Source organism: Corvus cornix, chromosome 15 (genome assembly GCF_000738735.6).
Source record: "Corvus cornix cornix isolate S_Up_H32 chromosome 15, ASM73873v5, whole genome shotgun sequence".
NCBI classification, from domain to species: domain Eukaryota; kingdom Metazoa; phylum Chordata; class Aves; order Passeriformes; family Corvidae; genus Corvus; species Corvus cornix.
In genome coordinates this window covers 2,799,536-2,818,436 of record NC_046345.1, presented here as the reverse complement: position 1 = coordinate 2,818,436, position 18,901 = coordinate 2,799,536, and the positions used below count along the sequence as shown (strand labels likewise).

Sequence of the window (18,901 nt, the reverse complement as noted above, 5' to 3'; positions counted from 1 at the left end):
ATCTGCAGAGCACTATGATTTTGTATCGGGGCTGCCCTGGATTTGTGGAATGGGAAGAAGGGGAATAATTGGGTTAATTTATTCAGCACTAAGTGACTTAAAACCCAGCTGCATTATTGACCACACTCTGAGGCTCGTATGGAAACACTTCAAACTCAGAGCCTTATTTCTGGAAGCAGCTCAAATACTCCAGGGAGCCCTTTGCTATTGTATCCTTGGACTGAGTTATTATTTAAAGACAACAAAGCTTCTGTTCAGCCGCGGCCTTTCCGCAGGGTGGATGCGAGCTCCGGTCATTGACTTTGCTAACGGGAATTGGCGTTGGAGCTCCGGGGCTCAGGATGAGCTGCGCGTGTGTGTGCAGGTGCACTGGGAGAGGGGTGAACGCGGGCACTGAGAAGGGACGGCCTTGCGGGCGGTGACCGCCGTTCCTGGTGTTTCCTGAGCTGAGGAATCACCTCGGTGCCTGGTGCCCCGCGGGGGCCGCTAAGAGACGTGTCTCCCGCCCCGTGTCCGTGTCCGTGTCCGTGTCCGTGTCCGTGTCCGTGTCCCCCCGGGGGCTGCGCGGTCCCACCTGCCCGCGGGGGGAGCGGCGCTGCAGTTCCGGGCGCGGCCGCCAGGGGCGCGGCGGTGCGCGGCGCAGTGCGCGGCCGGGAGGGGCGGGGGGCGGGCGGCGCCGGTCGCTCCTGCCCGGAGCGCGGAGCCCCGAGCGCGGGTCCCGGAGCGCGGAGCCCCGAGCGCGGATACCGGATACCGGAGCTCCGAGCGCGGCCCACCATGAACAGCATCAAGAGCGTGCCGGCGCGGGTGCTGAGTCGCCGCGGCGGGCACAGCCTGGAGGCGGAGCGGGAGCAGTTCGACAAGAGCCAGGCAAGGACGGCGGGAGGGGGCGGCGGGGCCGCGGGACCGGCCGCGGTTACGGTGCCGGTTCTTGTCCTGGTCTCGCTCCCGGCTCGGGGAGGGGGCGAGCCGGCCCGTTCCGCGGGGCATGGCCCCGGGGCGCGCTGGGCGCGGGGGCTTCTCGGGCGATGGGATGAGACGGGATGGGGTGCGCGGGTCCCCGCCGGGCTCCGGGGAAGCCCCGGTGGGGCAGCCCGGCCGCCGTCCCTCTGTCCGTCCTCGTGTGCGCCCGTCCGTCCCCGGTGCCGGCGGGGCGCGCGCTCCCCGCCCCCACCTGCGCCGCCGCTTCCTCCCGCCGCGGCCGCGGGACGGTCCCGCGTGGGCACCCGCCCGTCCCGCCGCCCCCGCGCCCGGCACCGCGGCCCCGCCGTGCACCCCCGCGGGCAGCGGGGCCCCGCGCAGGCGGTGTGCCCCCCCCGCACCTCCCGGGCCTTATCGCAGGTAAACACGGCCGGCAGCACACAGGGAAAGTTTCACGGTGTCGGCGGGAGCGCGGCAGAGCCCGGGGGCTCCGCGGCAGCCCCGCGCCCCCCGCCCCGGGAATGGGCATCTCCGCATCCCTGCTGAGCCCCGGCCCCAACCACACCGGGGACTGTTTGGTCACCGCGGGCATCGGGGTGTTTGGACCCACGGAGGATGGCAGAGTGGGAACAAAACCCAAATGCGTTTGTGACCCGTCGTGTCCGGCTTGGCCGGGGTGTCCGTAGTCCTGTGGCCCCCACGGGGCGGGCAGTGGTCGGGCACATACGGGGCTGGTGGGAAGTGAAGTACTCAGACAGCGTGGGCAGAGGGATGGACGGGCTCGCTGCCGCCCCAGCAAAAATAACAGTGCCCTCCTGCACGCCTCCTCTGACCCCTCTGCTTTTGCGGGCTGTGCACTCATCGCAGATGTTTTTCCCTTTGCCTCTTTACTCTGCTGTTCCTTCCTCAGCCCCTGGGCTGGTTTGGCCCCGGAGAGCGCCAGCAAAGGCAGGTGGGAATTTCAGGCCTCGCAGGGTCACGGTGCTGGGTAGGAAACGGAGCTTGCTGGGTTTGGGGAGCAACACGAGCAAACCGGCAATTCCGGTTCCCTCTGGACGCGTCTCCTTCAATCGTCCCACTGGGCACCGCTGATAAATGATCGCGGCGGCAGCGCTGCCCCGTGCGCCAAGGGCTGCCAGTGCCGGCCGGGCAGGAGCGGGACCCTCCTCCCTCCCGCCCTTCCAGGGCATTTTGGGCACTGGCACTTGTGCTCTGGAAATCCACTCGGTCACAGGGATGCTGTGGGCAGAGACGTGGACAGGGCAAGGAGGTGGTTGCTCTGCATTAGAGCTTTTAGCTGTCTGACCCCAGGCTCGCCGGCTGATGGTCACATTCACTGCCCAGACCTGACCTTTCTGCAGCAACTGCTAAAAACTGTCCTAAAGGAGCTTTATCCCAATGTGGTTTCCGTAGTGGTGCTTCAGTGAGAGCAGAACTGTTCAGTGTCAGAACGTGGGTATTGATCTGCCTTTTACCTCTAATTATAGCAGCTGCCGAGCCGGCCGCCGATCGCCTCTGTGTCATGGGGGTGCTGGTGCCGTGTCCCCTCCTTGTCTCTGTGTCACAGGGGTGCTGGTGGCACCTCTGCTGCCCAAGGACTCTGTACCACGCTGGAGAGTGATGCTGCAGGAATCCAGAGCCCCATCACTTTTTCCCCTGTGAGGGCCTGGGTGATGTCTGTGGATACAGAGGGGGGTTGTTGACCCTGCTGTGATCCCAGGTCCTCGTGGGTGACATGAAGGTCACCTGCTTTCCCTGAAAGTGCTTTTCCATGTCTTATGTCAGGGTGATGTAGATGACCCCCTTGGAGAAGCCGTGTGTGGGAAGTAGGAAATCACCACCCCACTGCAGGCGCTCGGCAGCCTGGCAGGAGGAAAAACGTGCTCTTTTCTGCTGCCAATTTTTGCTTTTCTTAAACAAAAAGGTTAAAAATCCAGTGAGCTCTGGAACCTGCAGGATTACAGTGTGTGTGACTGCCAAGTGATGCTTTCCTGGTGTGATTTGGGAAGGAGCAGTGTTAGGAAGGGAACTCTGGAGCAGCCGTTCGTAGCTCAGCTGTTCTGACAGCTCTCGTGCTGCCTGGCCAGCTCGATGTCCTACTGCCAAAAAATCTCTCCTGCTGTGGCATCGTGTTGGGACCCAGCATCCACCTGCCATGTGGGAATTGTGACCCTGTGGGATGCTGGGGCTCCGGGGAGCCGTGGGCAGGAGGATCAGCCCTAATTAAAAGCAGCCTGGAACGAAAGGGTGGATGTGCTCCTTCATTTGGGCGCTTTGATCCTGGCTTTAGTCACCAGCTTGGTACGTGCAGACTGTGAGCAAAGCATTGGGGCTGCACCCCTGTGGGCTCCCACAGCCCACAGCCGGGCAGGTTTTGGGGTTTGCCCCTCACCCTGGTGCCTGTCAGTGATGGGGAACAGTCCCGGGGTGCATCAAAGTTGTGGCCAGGCTGGTTGTGCACCTGCAGTTACAACCAGGGCCTGCCCATCTCCAGCTGTGCCAGTGGTGTCCCAAGAGGTTGGGTCAAGGGCAAGTCTCCCCATTTCAGAACCATCTTCCACAGCCCAGCTTTGCCAGGCAGCCAGCAGGGATATCCTGACAGCACGTGTGTCCCAGGCTGCAGCATTGCCCCATGCCCATCCCTGGTCCCACCATCCTGTTTTCCTGGATCTCCTGGCCAGCCTGATGTTTGGAGGCGGTGAAAGCACATCTGGGCTGGCAGCCCTGAGGGATTGGCATTGGTTCTGTGCCACCATGGTTTATTTGGGACTGCACTGGACACAGTGTCTCATGGTCGTGCTGTGGGTGGGCTGGGGCTGCCCCCACATGGGTCCAGTCCTTGTGCTGGACATGAAATGGCTCAGTGAAACCTCTGCACTGAATACCAAGGATGAAACCAACCTCTCCAGCAGCTTCTGGATTTAATTTTGGCTGGTCAGGCTAGCAGTGAGACTAAGGGCAATAAATGCAATAAAACCACCACTGCCAGTGGGAATTACAGCTCTGATTTGGGACAGACCAGCAGGGTCTTCACTGCAAGATGCATTTCCAAACCCTGCCTTGCCTCGGCTTGGTTGCTCCCTGTGATAAACCTTCCCTTCTGTCAGTATCCTGTGCCTTTGGTGCCAGACTGGGAGGTGCTGGCACTCCTGAGCACATCTCCCTGGCCAAGCTGCCATCGAGGGCACAGCCTCTGCCAGCTGCAAGCTTTTGGGTGGCTGTGAAGGCACTTGGGGAGAGGCAGCTGTGCTGCAAGTGCCTATTCCCAGGCGCTGGAGGCTCGTTAACCTTTGTGGATAAGAGGATTACAGCAAGTCACCGGCTTAACTCGGCTGGCGCTTCACGGCCCCACATGGCGGGGTAACACCGGGGCTTTGCGGGTGCAGGAAAGGCAAAGCAACCGCTCTCCCCAGCAGCTGGCTCAGCCTTTTGGGACACATTCACTCTCTGGGATGATTCACAGTTTTGTTGCTGTCATGGCCAGTCTGTGGGTGGCTGTTCTAGACTCCTTTGGGGTGGGTTTGGTGCATGGACACCTTTGGCATCGCCCCTTCAGCGTCGGGTTCCTCCTGCATAAGTCAGGAGCACTCGATAACTTGGCGTCGGGTTCCTCCTCCTACAGGAAAGCACCTCATTTCAGAGGTGTCCCTGGACAAGCAGCCATGTGGAAGCAGGTGCTTTTCTGGGCAGGTAGATAGGAATTTTATAAGGTTTTAGGGCTGTGGAGCTGCAGGGAGGGACCGAGTTCCTCTTCCGGCACAAGTGCTGGCAGCGGGGCCGCTTCCTGCCTTCCCAGCTGGGACCTTTTCCCTCTGCTGATGACAGAGGGCTCATGGACACAGGCACAGCCCAAGTGCTTCTGCAAGGGTGAAGCAGCTCAGTTGAGTCTGAGGAGGAGGAGGAGGATCCTCATCAAACACAGCAGCTTGGATTTGCAGCCCATCAACACATGGGAGATGCAACCGACCCCAGTCTGGGGTCATCTTTTGAAATAAATTCATAATTTAAAGTGTGCTGTGATCAAACAGATCAAAATATAGATAATCCTGCTCTGATAATCACATTGCTCTGAATTTTCGCTCCATCAAGATGGGCATTGAGGCTGCCACTCCCTTCTTGCTTGGGGGCTGCATTTCCCCACGTGCTGTTTGCGCGCAGCAACATCCTCAGAAGAACCCAAACCACTGCCCTGTGGTTCAAAGGCTCCTTGTGATTACACAAACAACCCTGGAATTTGGCATCTCACTGTTCTGCTTTAATGTTCCCCGGGCACGGCGCTGAATTCAGGCTGCAAAAATGCAAAAATTGGTTTCCTGGGACAGGGACAGCCGGGAGCACCAGCAGCAGTGGTCACATCCTGACAGATCCTGCTGGGGATGGGGGAGTTTAATGGATGCTTTGTTTGTGGATAAAAAGGCCTATTCTGATGTGTTACAAATGACTTTGAGGTGACAAATGTCTTCTAAAATTCAGGGTATTCCCCAAAAGCACCGGCACTGCATGTCGGGGTAGGTGTGGGGGTCCCACCATGTCTGACAGCCGCTCTCTCCCCTCCTCTTGCAGGCCATCAGCATCAGCAAAGCCATAAACACGCAGGAAGCACCAGTGAAGGAGAAACATGCCCGCCGTATCCTTTCCCTTGGCTCACCAGGACAACACAGAGGAGTTTGGGATGTGGGGATGTCACCCCCTGATGCTGGAGCCACAGGAGATTTGGGAGACAGAGAGATCGATCCACACAGAGCTGGGCTGGGGGGTGGCATCACGTAGGTTCATCCATCAGTGAAAAGGCAAACAAGAGCAGCGCAATAAAATTGCATTTCTTTGGCAGTAAAATGCAGAGGACCCCAGCGTGCCCTTGGCAGGGGGAAGTGCACCCGAAATGATGAATGGGGATCTTATCTGGGGGCGCAGCATTGTGCTGGTGGTCCCTGTGCTCACGGGGCACCCCGAGCATGTCCTCTTTTCAATGAAAGTTGAACAAGAACAGTCCCCAGCCCAGCCTGTCCCCTGCTCTGTGTGTATCCAGTTGGCCTTGACTGCACTGGAAGGGATCATCCTGGGGACACACCACGAGAAGGGGGCGTTCACCTTCTGGTCCTACGCCATCGGGCTGCCCCTGCCCAGCAGTGCCATCCTCAGCTGGAAGTTCTGCCACGTCCTGCACAAGGTCCTGCGCGACGGCCACCCCAACGTGAGTGTCCCCTCTGCACTGTCCCTCCTGCTTCACCGGCAGGGGGAAATTTTTGGCTCTTGCCAACATCCCTCTGCACAGGGGGTGGGTTCCCTTCCCTACCCCAGCCACCTTTCCCAGGCCATGGGGCACTCTGTGGTCTAGCATCTTTGAAACTTCCCCATGCAAATCCCCGACCTGTGGGTGCCATGGAAAGGCTGGAACTTCTCCCAGAGCTGGACTGGTGTAAGGGGCCAGATCCCTCCTCTTCCTTAGCATCAGGGCAGGCAGGCAGGTGCTCACCAGTGCCAGTCCCACTGTGCCACATCCCTCCCTTTTTTGTCCCCAGGTCCTCCAGGACTGCCAGAGGTACCGCAGCAACATCCGAGAGACGGGGGACCTGTGGGTGAGTGGGGCAGAGTGGAGGTTTGTGCCTCCCAGGGGCTTTGGAGGTGGGTGCTGAGGAACATGGTGGGCACAGAGGGGGTGGAGCACTGCCTGAAATCACCATCTGTCTCTGCTCCCTTGGGGTGATGGCTGTGTCCGTGGTGGAGCCATGGTGGTGTCCGTGGCTGGCACAGGTTCACTGGCTCCTGTGGGATCTGCTGGCTCTGGTCACATTGCTCCGGATTCCCCATGTCTCCTCTCGTGTCTCTGCAGGGCCATTTGCACGACAGGTACGGGCAGCTGGTGAACATCTACACACGGCTCCTGCTCACCAAGATCTCCTTCCACGTCAAGGTGAGACCCTCTGCACCACTGTAACGAGGGGATGTGCCACACCAGCAAAAATAGCAGCAGCAACTGATGGCTTCTTCTTCCTTTTCCAAAGCATCCCGAGTTCCCCCCGGGCCTCGAAGTGTCGGATGAGGTGTTGGAAAAGACTGCAGGGACGGATGTGAACAACATGTGAGTGTCTTGGCAGGGCCACCTGCTCTGTGACACCCAGCTGGCAGCGTCCTGCTAATGAAACCACTCCAGGATGGGGCAGCCACCGGGATTTTGTGAATTGTTTGGATGGTGCCTGATTCTTCCTGCATCCACAGAGCGCTGTGGGGTGTAAATGCAGGGAGAAAAAGCCCCAAACTCTTGTCAGTCAGAGCCCTTGCCATTGTGAGGACTCCCAATGAACACGAGCAGCTGGAGCAAAGACATCTCTGCTGTCAAGTGATGGAGTTTTGGTTTATTTTGGCAGCTTCCAGCTGACGGTCGAGCTGTTTGACTACCTGGACTGTGAGCTGAAGCTGTCGGAGTCAGGTGAGGAGGTGGCAGGGGCAGGTCCCTCCCACTCGCCCTGGGGCTCTTGAGCAATAGTTTCGCTCTTTGGTCGGGAATGGAGTTCCGGGAGGCTGAGGTTGGAGGCTCAGGTCCCTCCTCCTCCCGTGAGATTTTGGAGGTGGTGTCTCAGCTGGATTCCCCTGTTGAAGCTCTGTAGAGGCAGTTTTAAGAAAATATGTAGGGGATGTGGCTGCTTTGAGCCCACCTGAGCAAGGCAGAGTGTTGTTTTCAGAGCAGAGCTGCTCTGAAATACATTTTTATTTCTTTTTTGGTACAACCACGTTAATCGTATGCATTACACAAATCCTTTCTGTCCCCCTGAAGCGGAGGAAGGGGCTGTACTTCTTTTTAAAGACTCATTTCCCCTGTTGAAATGCCTCTCGGGAGGGCTGGAGACCCCTGCTCATGTCTCTCACCTCCATAGGAATTTTAGATGGCTCAGAGAGGTGGTGGATTCTTCCTCTGTCGAGAGTCGGGAACATGGAGCTGCCCTGGAAAACGGGGCACAGCGGGAGCGACCATGCTCCCAGCTCCCGACAGCCTCCTGCTTCTCCTCCTGACCCAGTTATACAGAGAATTTATATTCATAAATACTTTAAAGCTGAGCGGAGAAGAAGCTGGGGTGGATATGCTGCCTGGATCCCTGCCAAGGGAAGGGATCTGTTTCCGAGCAGGGGCAGGAGAGGCTGCGCTGCCGCCGGGCTCGTCCCCTGCCCTGGGATCCTCTCCCAGATCCTTGCATGATTAAACAGAATGGAGCAAAACCTCTCCGTTTCCCCAGCTGTGTCGTGCAGCAGCAGCTCCAGGGCAGCGACCTGGGGTTAAATCTCTCCTTTTTGGGGTTGGGGTATCCATGGCAGACCTGAGCACCCCTTCTCTCTGCCAGCATGGTCCCTTTGGGAGTTTTTGCTGCTCAGAGTGGGGTTGTCTCAGGTTAGGGCAGCAGCCCTGGCATTTCCCCGTGTCCCACATCCACCGTGGTTAATGATCAAGCGGCGTCCCGGGCGCGGGCGGCTCTGCAAACACGGCTCCCCTCAGTTTTCAGGCAGCTCAACACCTCGATGGCCGTGTCGCAGATGTCGGCGGTGCAGTGCCGCCTGGCCCCCCTCATCCAGGTCATCCAGGACTGCAGCCACCTCTACCACTACGCCGTCAAGTTAATGTTCAAGCTGCACTCCTGTGAGTCCTGGGGATGTGCTCCGTGCTGGTGTTGTCCCAGGGTGGGCTTCTGCACGTGGGGATGAGGCTGGTGTGGATTGAGGCATCCATCGCCATGTCCCTGTATCCCAGCTGGGCTCTGGGGGCCTGCTCCATCCCACACAGACATTCCAGATAAAGGAATTAGAAGCACGTGTCCTTGATTAATTCAAACCCACAGTGCCCTGGCCTGCCAGCCCCCTGCATGGGATCACTGGGCAGTACAGTGCCAGCGGCCTCATGTGGGTATTTTGGAGTTCCCACACCCACATCTCCCTGTGCCCCATCCCTGGTCCCTGTGCTGGGGATGGGAATCCCCCACTCCCATCCTGACCCCTCACATCCCACTCCCTCCTGGCTTTTACCCCGCTGGCTTTTGCAGAGGAGGGGTCTGGGTGCATGTGAACACACGTGCAGTTCCTGATCAGTCACAGCTGTCCCTCCTCACCCAGGTCTGCCGGCCGACACCCTGCAGGGCCACCGGGACCGCTTCCATGAGCAGTTCCGCAGGTAACCGGGTCCCAGCTGGGGAGGTGGGGTCCCCTCCCTCCTGCCAAGCCCCATCTCATTTCCCCTTTGTTTTTCTGTCCTCTCCAGCCTCAAAAACTTCTTTAAGAAGGCGTCCGACATGCTGTATTTCAAGCGGCTCATCCAGATCCCTCGGCTGCCGGAGGTATGGCAGGATTTGGTGTGGTGCTCTGCAGAGCTTGTGGGTGCCCCCATGGATAGGTTTGGGGTCTGGGGACACTGCAGAGGGACCCTCTGGCCCTGTCAGCAGCACAGGGGTGGCTCCCTCCCTTCCCTTGGCACTCTGCCTGCTGCGGTTCCTGAACGCCCTGCAAGGCTGCAACAGCTTCTTGTCCCCACAGAGCCCCCCAAACTTCCTGCGGGCGTCCGCGCTGGCCGAGCACGTGAAGCCGGTGGTCGTCATCCCCGAGGAAGCCCCCGAGGATGAGGAGCCAGAGAACCTCATTGAGATCAGCACGACTTCCACCACGGAGCCACAGGTGGGGGCCCGGGGCTGGGATGGGGTCAGGCTCCCGTGTTCTGGCTCAGCTCAGCACCCTCTGTCCTCCCCAGATCACCTCGGACCTGTTTGAGCAAACCTTCGGGCCACCCAACGGCGTTTGGGATGACAGGTATGGGGGGGCCAGCAGGGGCGAGGGGCCGCTGCCACGTGGGATCAACCTGCCTTTGTCCACAGGGATGCACAGATCGAGAGCCTGAAGAAGGAGGTGGACACGCTCCGTGCAGAGATGGAGAAGATTAAACTGGAGGTAAAGCCTGGCTGGGGAGCAGCTGGGGTGGGAGAATGGGGGTGGGTTTTGGTGCCGTGGTGTGGAAATCCTGAGGGGATGCAGCAGGAGTGGGGCCCTGACATCCAGTGCTGTGTTTTGGGACCTCTCCCAGTGCCACGATGTGACTCTTGATGGGGTGGAGGCATGTGAGACCTGTCCCTTGCTGTCCTGACCTTATCAACAGGGACAGGTTGACTGCAGGGGTAAAGGGGAGAGCTTTCCTGTGCATCCTACAGCTGCTTTGCCCAAATTGCAATGGGGCACCTGGACAGGGTTGTTGGGGAGGGTAGGGCTGTGCTCCAGTGCCCGGTGACCCTGCAGGCGCAGCGCTACATCACCCAGCTCAAGGCACAGGTGAACAGCCTGGAGGGAGAAGTGGAGGAGCAGCGCAAGCAGAAGCAGAAGGCGCTGGTGGACAACGAGCAGCTGCGGGATGAGCTGGAGAGGCTGCAGAGGGTGAAGCAGGACAGTGACAGGTCGCAGCGACTCTGCGCCGAGGCTGAGAGTAGGTGCCCTGCGGAGCCCTGCGGAGCCCTGCGGAGCCCGGGGGGTGTGGCCGCCCTCACTGCGGCCACTGAGGGTCTCTCACCCCTGCAGAGAAAGCCAACGCCACCGAGATCCGCTACACGAAGCTGAAGGAGAAGCACAGCGAGCTCATCAACACCCACGCTGAGCTCCTGAGGAAGGTAATGCTGCTGCCTGTGCAGGCGGGCACTGACACTGAGGGCAGCGTCCCCGGATTAAATCCCTCCCTTTTGGGGTTGGGGTATCCAAGGCAGAACTGAGCACCTTTTCCCTCTTCCATCATAGTCCCTTTGGGTGTTTTTGTTGCTGGTTTTTGGTCTGTTTTGCTGTTGTTTGGTCTGTTTCTGCTGGTTTCTGTGGCCAGTGTAGCCAGTGGGACATCACTTGTACCAGCAGTCATGGGATGCTTGGCTCTAATCCTGGAAAGGGGCTCTCAAGGGGTACACTGGTGATGGGGATCCTGTGTCTCAGTTGTGCCACTCACCTGTTTTGTTTTTTGCTTTGGGTGTTTTGGTCTTGTTTTTGTCCCTTTGTCCCTCTGCAACCACGGGTATGGCTCGTGCCTGCCCAGTCCCCCTGTGTTGGTTCCATCGCCCTCTGAGCACCGGGCAGGGGGCACCCGTTGAATCCTTGTCCACTGGCAGCCTACCCTTTGGGTGGTGTGAGAAAAGCATCTTGGAATTATCTCCTGAGCCAGAATTTGGTTGGAATGAGTGTGGGGACGGTGAGGGTCCCCCTTGGAATGCCTGGTGAGCCCTGTGTCCCACCACAGAATGCTGACACCGCCAAGCAGCTGACGGTCACGCAGCAGAGCCAGGAGGAGGTGGCACGTGTCAAGGAGCAGCTGGCATTTCAGGTGGAGCAGGTCAAGCGAGAGGCCGAGATGAAGGTGAGCTCCAGATCCTTCTCTGCCAGCACTGAGCCTTCCCCAGCCTGGGAAAAGCAGTGGCTGGGCACAGTTTGGGTGCAAGGGGAAGGGGTGGTTGTTGATGTCAGGCCCTAATCCAAGGAAGAGTTGCCCTGGCTCCTCAGGAAGGTGTTAATATATTCTTCACTCCCTCTTGCCCAAATCTGCCTTTTCTTCCCCCAAGAAAATGCCACAATGCAAATTGGTGGGTTAGAGCGCTTTCATTCTCCGGGGCTCAAGCTGGGGGCTGCTCCAAAATTCCTGGTGTGGGAAAAGGAGCCCTTCCAGGAGACGCCCCCTGCCCAAGACCCCAGAACCCTCTCCCTGCAAAATATGGCTGGGTTCATTCCCTCCATCCTGCTGTGTGCCAGTGCTAAGCGGGGCCAGGGCATGGCAGGGGCTGAGCCCTGGGCACGGGGTGTGGTTGCAGCTGGAGGACCAGAGCGTGCAGATGGAGCAGCTGCGGCAGGAGCTGGACGCCCGCCGGGAGGAGCTGGAGCAGGCGCAGCGCTCGCTCAGCCACGCCAAGCAGGTACGGGGTGGGAGGGGCAGCACGAGCTCAGGCCCCCATCAAACCCTGTCACAGGGTGATGGACCTGCCACCACTGCTGAGCCAGAGGTTCAACAGCAGCCCGAGGAGCTGTCGCAGGGCTGAGCATGGGCCCAGCCCATCAGCGTCACGAGCTGGGCATGTCCGGCGCTCCCCCCGCATGTCTGTTGGGCTCACAGCAGTGACAGGGGAGTGACAGGGTGTCCTGGCCCCATGGCAGGCAGGTGTGGAGCTCAGCGCCCAGGTGGATGCTCTGCACGCCGAGAAGGAGGTGCTGAGGCGGTCGGTGAGCGAGAAGGAGTGTGAGCTGCTGTCCACGCGTGGCCTCGTCAAGGAGAAGGAGCTGCAGCTGAGCCAGGAGGCAGACAAGGCCACGAGGGAGATCCGAGAGCTCCAGGGCAGGCTCCTGGAGAAGGTACAGTGCTGTGTGAAGATGTGTGAGGTGTTTGGGGGATGCTGGCCGATGTAGCCAATGGGATATCACTGCACCAGCAGTCATGGGGTGGTTGGGTCTAACCCTGGAAAGGGGCTCTCGAGGGATATGCTGCTGTTGGGGATCCTGTGTTGTAGTCGTGCCACTCACCTGTTCCTCCTGCCTCACAGAGCAACCAGGAGCAGAGCCTGCAGCAGAAGCTGCTGGAGGAGCAGTTTGGAGTCCTGCAGCAGACGGTGCGGGAAGCCCAGGGCATCCTCCGTGATGCCATGGCCAAGCTGGATGACCCCCTGCACCTCCGCTGCACCAGCTCCCCAGGTATGTCCTGCTCATTCAGGGGGCTGAAACACGCTGTGCCTTCTCCCTCCTGGACAGATAACGTTGCATCTCAGCTCTCCCATGGCATTTTTTCCATCATAGCCGAGGCAGTTGGGGTCGGACTTCCCAGGATGAATTTTTAGCTCTCATCTCCAGCACTACTTTGCTCAGATTTTAGCGCCATTCCCCAGCCAGGGATACACTTCCACTCAGTGGTGCCTCGTGGTGCAGACACCCACCAGCATGGCCGTGCTGATGAGACGCAATGCAATTCCTTGCAGATTACCTGCTGAGCCGGGCGCAGGCGGCGCTGGAGTCCACGGATGCCCTGGAGAAGGGGCACGCGCAGTACGTGGCCTCCATGGCAGGTACCTGGGGCTGGGGACCGGCGGCATTGCTCCCAGCTTGCTCGTGTTTCCGTGCATCCAGCAGCCCCCGGCGGCTCCGGGGCCATCGGCAAGCGGCAATGCCCTGGTGGCAGAGGGACACAGAACGGGGCTGGGGGCTTCCCGTGGGCTCGTTCAAGCTGGAGGGGTCAATCCCAACATCTCTGAGTCTTGTACTGATCCTTGAGTGCCTTTGAGGACGGGCTACAGCCCCCAGGACCTGGCAGGGGGTGCCCTGGGCTGGCAGCTCCTGACCCTCTGCTGTCTGTGGCAGATGCTGCAGGGCTGGTGGGGGCTCTGGCCCTCTTTGCACACCTGACGGCCGACACCATCGTCAACGGCAGCGCCACGTCCCACCTGGCCCCCACGGACCACGCTGACCGTGAGTGCAGGGATGCAGCGTGTGTTGAGGGGGATTTTTCCTCATGGGGCTTTTCTTTAGGGAGGCCATGCCAAAGCCCCCTCTGCCAGGAGCAGATTTTACCGAGGGCAGCACATTCCCCATGCTCCCCTTCCTGACATTCCCTGCCCTCTAGTGCCCCTCCCTGGGCCAGGAACATCACATTGCTCCTGGAAACTCGCTTGTAATCTAGAAGAAATTTTCTGGATGCTGTGGATGAGGGGAGGAGGAAGATGAGGGTGGCAGGGCTGGGATGAAGGGACTCCTTGCCCAGCCAGGGGCTGGCACCAAGCCATGCTCTCCGCAGGGCTTACGGAGACGTGTCGGGACTGTGGCCAGCGGAGCCTGGAGTACCTGGACGAGCTGAAGGACAGGCAGAGGCTGGGCCATGCCGAGCTGGGGGACGTGCGGCGGGCGCTGCGAGGGGTCCTGCAGCTGGCCCAGGTAGGAGATGGAGCCCAGCACAGCCACCTTCCCACTCGTGGCTGGCAGGGTGGGTCACAGGGAACACTTTGGGATGGTTTGTCCCCCATACCCACAAATTCCGGTGCTTTCCTTGAGCCATCTCAGCTTCTGAGCACCGAGACCCATCCTGGTGGTGCACAGAGCTGGTTGCCCTCAGATCAGCTGAAGTCTTTCAGCCCAGTAACCCCTGTGGAATGAAACTTCCCAGCTGTCGGTATTTTAGCTCGTGAAGCCCCTATTAGTGTTTTCCTTTGCACCACTCCTCAGTTCAGCTCTCCAGAGCCCTCTGGAGCAGAAGCTGCTCCTGTGATGGAGTTTTGTCACCTTGATTTGGGGCATTTCTTACCTCTGAGGTCCCTGTGCCATGTTTGCTTCAAGTTGGTGCCTTCACCTTTGTAGGCTGCAGAATGCTGCTGCTGCAACTTTAATTATTGCGGGGGGGAGGGTGTGTCAGGAAAGCAATTGGATACCTTGGTTTGTAGTTGTTCCTTATGAATATTCCCTTCTGTCCCTCTGCCTAAAACCTCTTTGGTGCCTGCTACCACCCCTGGCAGGAGCTGAGACCCAAGAGCTTGGACATCAAGCAGGAGGAGCTGGGGGACATGGTTGAGAAGGAGATGGCCTCCACCTCGGAGGCAATTGAGGATGCTGTCAGGAGGATAGAGGTGAGACAGAGCTGCAGGATGGGTCATTCTGGGGCCTTGGGGCAGCGGAGTGTCCATCACTCCTCCACCCTTCTCGCCCCAACGTGGCATCCAACCCCTTCCCCTTGTGTTTCCCAACAGGAGATGATGAGCCAGGCCAGGAACGAGAGCTCTGGGGTTAAGCTGGAAGTGAACGAGCGGTGAGTTTTGGGGAGGGGTGTGTGGCAGGTCTGTGCCTCATGCCCTGCTGGAGTGTGCTCTGCTCCAAAACAGGCTGTTTGGTCTTGAAAAAAGACCCATTTTCTGAGGCCAAAGCTTCCCTGAATGCTGAACACTTTTCTCTTGCTTCCCTCCAGGATTCTGAACTCCTGCACGGATCTAATGAAGGTCAGTGCTGCAGAAACCCACCTGGGGTGCACAAAACTGTAACTTCCAACCATCAGCAGCATCAATCCTCCTCTATAAGACCCCCATCAAACCCGAAAACCTGTTTTCCTTCATTCCAGGCTATTAGACTTCTTGTAACAACATCTACAAACCTCCAGAAGGAGATAGTAGAAAGTGGCCGGGTAAGTCCTGCCTTGCACTCATCTTTCTTGTGCTGACATCAAATACAGGAGAATTTCCCCTAAATTGCAGAAACACTCTGGATTTCATGGCTTCCCATGTTAGCAGTGCTCTGGCAGTACCAGCTGCTGGACATGGGCTGCTCAGCCCTGTGCTCTCTGCACAAATCACTGTCACCCTTGCAAAGCCTTGTCCATCTAAAGATGATGGCCCAAACTTGAGTGTTTTAAACCAAACCCAGCCCAAATTTGCAGGCTTGGGGCTCCAGTGCTGGTTTTCTTGATAATTATTTAAGCAAGTCAGTAAGAGCAGCATGAAGAGCACAGGAATGCTGTCGCTCCCTTGATTTATGACTTTCTATATGAATTTATATATTGTTGCACTTCCTATGGATATTTTACATGGATTTATATGTTGTTGGATATTAGGCACAAGTTAATCCAGGCCATAATATTCTTGTAACAACAGGGGGCAGCAACAACTCAGGAGTTTTACGCCAAGAACTCGCGCTGGACCGAAGGGCTGATCTCTGCCTCCAAGGCCGTGGGCTGGGGAGCCACACAGCTCGTGTAGGTACCCCCAGAGTGGGAGCTTCCCCTGGGACACAGCACACCCAGGGCTGGCTCACGCTTCCCTGTCACCCAGTCATCCAAAGTGTCCCACTGCTGAGGCATCACAGAGCATCATTGCTAATTCCTTATGGAGATCTTTGCTGACTTTTTATGGACCCTCAGTTTGGGTCATTGCTAATTCCTCACGGAGCATCACAGCCCGGGTTGAACCACAGGGTCACCCAGCTAGGGATGGCAGTTCCTCCCTGTCTGCAAAATGGGAAATCAAATCCCCCCTGTCCTGGCTCCTGCTCAGATGGTTGTGGATGGGGTGGTTGGCATCGGGGCAGGGCGTTCCCTGTGCCAGTGCAGGAAGTATGGGGGGGTCTTTTGAGAAAAGCTTTAAAAAGCTCATCCATTATGGAAACAAAATCCTGTCTCTGTCCAAATCACCCGGATCATGGCTTTGAATAATTGCTTTGTATATGAGCTCTAATAACAGTTGGACTCAAAGATCTTAGAGATCTTTTCCAACTTTAATGATTCCATGATTCTGTAATTGCAAAGCTGCTGGATCCAGCTGCTGATTTCTGAGGGTATTAGCAGGAGATGAATAATTTGCACTTGCTCTGTTGTGCACAGTCTCTGACACAATCTCCCCTCCGACCCCCAATGCAGGGATTCTGCGGACAGGGTTGTCCTGCACACAGGGAAATACGAGGAACTGATCGTCTGCTCCCACGAAATCGCTGCCAGCACAGCCCAGCTGGTGGCTGCCTCCAAGGTGAGTGTCCCAGCAGGATCCTCTGGATGTCTCCTCATTCTGTCCCACAGTGTTCCCATCCTGTCTGGCAGTCCTGCAGCCTTCCCAGAGCAGGAAGAAGGGAACCTCTTGCAGTTTTCCAGTCAGTCTAGGCTTTTAATCCATGTGTTCATATTCCCTCACCTGAGGCTTGCCTTGGAAATGAAGATGTGTAAATCCTCCTGTCAAGCTGGTTATGTAAAGAAAATGTTAATACCTAACAAGAAATCCAAAAAAGCAGCTGCAGAATTGAGGATGGTGGACTTTGGTCCTTGCTGCCTTTCCTGTTGGTGTGGGTGGAAGTGAGGGGTGGAGGTTTCAGTGAGCACACAGGGATGCAGGTGCAGGGGGATGGGGATCCATACGGATTTTTACAGCAGATGGTTTTGAAATTAAGAGGATGGTTAAAAAAACAGAGCTGTGTCTTCACTGAGTGCTTGGCTCAGGTGGGAGCAGAGCTGGTTTTGTGCCCTAGGGCTGAAGGGCTTTGTAGGGATCACCTTGTCTGGCCGTGATGGGATCACTGAGGATAAACCTTCCCATCTGTCCATCCATCCATTCTTTCCACACCCAGGTTTTCGTGCCCAAAAGCTCTTTGCATCTGCCTGGGGCTCCCTGGAGCTCCATGGGGGGTTTATGGTGGGCACCCACAGCCGTCCCTGTGCTCATTGCAGGTGAAGGCCGAGAAGAGCAGCAGGAACCTGGCCAAGCTCCAGGAGTGCTCACGCAATGTCAATGAGATGGCAGCAAATGTGGTGGCTTCCACAAAGTCAGGCCAAGAGCAGATAGAGGAGAAAGGTGAGGTTTTTGCAAGGAAAAGGTAGAAAAACCCACTCCAAATCCCTTTCCAGCCTGGGGAACACCCCGAGGTGTCCATCCAGCTCTGTTCTGGCATGTGAGTGTCCTCTGTGAGGGGTGCACTCAGTAGAGACCCTGCTTTCCTCCACAGACACCATGGACTTCTCAGGCATGTCCCTGATCAAGCTGAAGAAGGAAGAGATGGAAACACAGGTATGGCCACGAGGTGGATTCGGTGCGGTTGCGAACAGACCCAGACCCGCACTGGGGGTCCCTCTGCCCCCAGCACAGGTCCCAGGACGGTTTTTGGGTGCAGGTGAAGGTGCTGGAGCTGGAGAAGCGGCTGGAGGGCGAGCGGGTGCGGCTGGGCGAGCTGAGGAAGCAGCACTACGTCCTGGCCGGGGGCTGCGAGGACGCGCCGGAGGACGGGGAGGCCAAGCCAGCGCCGGCACCGCGACGAGGCATCCTCAAGAAACCCCCCATTGCCCAGAAACCCGGCCTAGCAGAGGTGGGGCCCGGGTGGGGGGGTGCAAACAGAGCAGGGGGGATGTTCTGGGCACGAGTTCTGATATTTGGCTTTGTCCCCCTCTCGTTGCAGCCCTAGCGAGGCCCCGGCCCCGGGAAGGGCTGGCGGAGGCCCCACACATCACGTTGCCTTTGCGCTGCTGTGCCTTCAAGCGCGGGGTCTCCTCACCGCCCGGCCTGGAAAAAAAGTCCCAAACTGGATATTTTTTAAGGAATATATTTTATTTTTTGTTTTCCTTTTTTCTGAACTGTAGAGCAGCAGGGCTCCTGTGCTCCCCGGGCAGCGCTGAGTGCTCTCCTCCTCTTTCTTCTCTTCCTCCTCCTTCTTCTCTTCCTCCTCCTTTTTCCTCCTCCTCCTCGCCTGCCAACCGGCTCTCCCGGTTTAATTTAATTTGGGGTTCGTTTGGGTTATTATTTTTTTTTAAGGACTTTATCAGCACTAGAAGTTTTCAGTAAATGTAGCTCTACTGTACTGCTCAAACCCTTTTCAAGAACTGTGAACTGGTTTTACAGTAGGAAACTGGTGGGCTTTTCTTGCAACCATTTTTTTAAATTCCCCTTTTTCCAGCCTGAGGAATATTTGACTTCATTTTGGCGTGGGATCAGCCCTCAGCAGGAAGGGAAACGTTCACCTTCCCCAGCACGTGGAGCAGGGCTTTTGTAAGGGAAAAGCAGTTACTGACACACACTGGCAATAAGGATACAAACGTTTTTATTTTTTTTTTCCTTTTCTATTTTTTATTACTACAGCAATGTCAAGGGATCAGTTGCATTACGTTTTATATTTAAGATAATTAGCAGAATTAAATCTAACCGTGGCCTAAGGGAGCCGGGGGCTAGAGAAGTCTGCAGCAATAAGGAATTACTGATGTGGAGAGATGTGGGGGCAGAATCAAAATCCTGTCAGCTGTGTCTTCCCTTGGAGCAACTACCAGGATGTAGATTATTAAAGGAGCAATATTTAAAATATATTTGTGTTGCTTTGTTGTTCAGGAGGGGGTTGATGGCAGGGCCAGGGCCATGACAGGGGGTCTGTTGGTTGCAGCAAAGTGACCCTGAGCTGTGGGGCAGAGGGAGGCAGTAAATTAGCTAACTGTGCATAAATATATCTATATACACATAAATCTATATAGAGAGAGTCCTCTCTATGTATGTGTAGCCTT

General features: G+C 57.3%; 1 protein-coding gene across 1 annotated transcript; it reads left to right on the top strand.

Moving 5' to 3' along the window:
- The first annotated feature begins 664 nt into the window (after positions 1–664).
- Positions 665–18,709, top strand: HIP1R (huntingtin interacting protein 1 related). The gene is made up of 32 exons (XM_039560895.1): positions 665–870; positions 5,485–5,548; positions 5,973–6,115; positions 6,444–6,500; positions 6,755–6,835; positions 6,927–7,003; positions 7,290–7,351; positions 8,411–8,551; positions 9,022–9,079; positions 9,167–9,242; positions 9,439–9,576; positions 9,650–9,708; positions 9,774–9,846; positions 10,189–10,372; positions 10,465–10,553; positions 11,165–11,281; positions 11,730–11,831; positions 12,070–12,264; positions 12,453–12,600; positions 12,882–12,968; positions 13,261–13,368; positions 13,694–13,830; positions 14,406–14,516; positions 14,637–14,695; positions 14,852–14,882; positions 15,002–15,064; positions 15,531–15,631; positions 16,292–16,397; positions 17,090–17,213; positions 17,365–17,426; positions 17,530–17,721; positions 17,812–18,709. The coding sequence occupies exons 1-32, from the start codon at positions 778–780 to the stop codon at positions 17,815–17,817; spliced, it is 3,144 nt and encodes a 1,047-aa protein (XP_039416829.1). The 5' UTR covers positions 665–777; the 3' UTR covers positions 17,818–18,709.
- Positions 18,710–18,901: the final 192 nt, after the last annotated feature.

Coding starts and splice junctions, on each gene's coding strand:
- HIP1R (XM_039560895.1), top strand. CDS start 778: ATGAACAGCATCAAGAGCGTGCCGGCGCGGGTGCTGAGTCGCCGCGGC. Junction 9,080..9,166: donor TTCCATGAGCAGTTCCGCAG/GTAACCGGGTCC, acceptor TGTCCTCTCCAG/CCTCAAAAACTTCTTTAAGA. Junction 13,831..14,405: donor GGGTCCTGCAGCTGGCCCAG/GTAGGAGATGGA, acceptor CACCCCTGGCAG/GAGCTGAGACCCAAGAGCTT.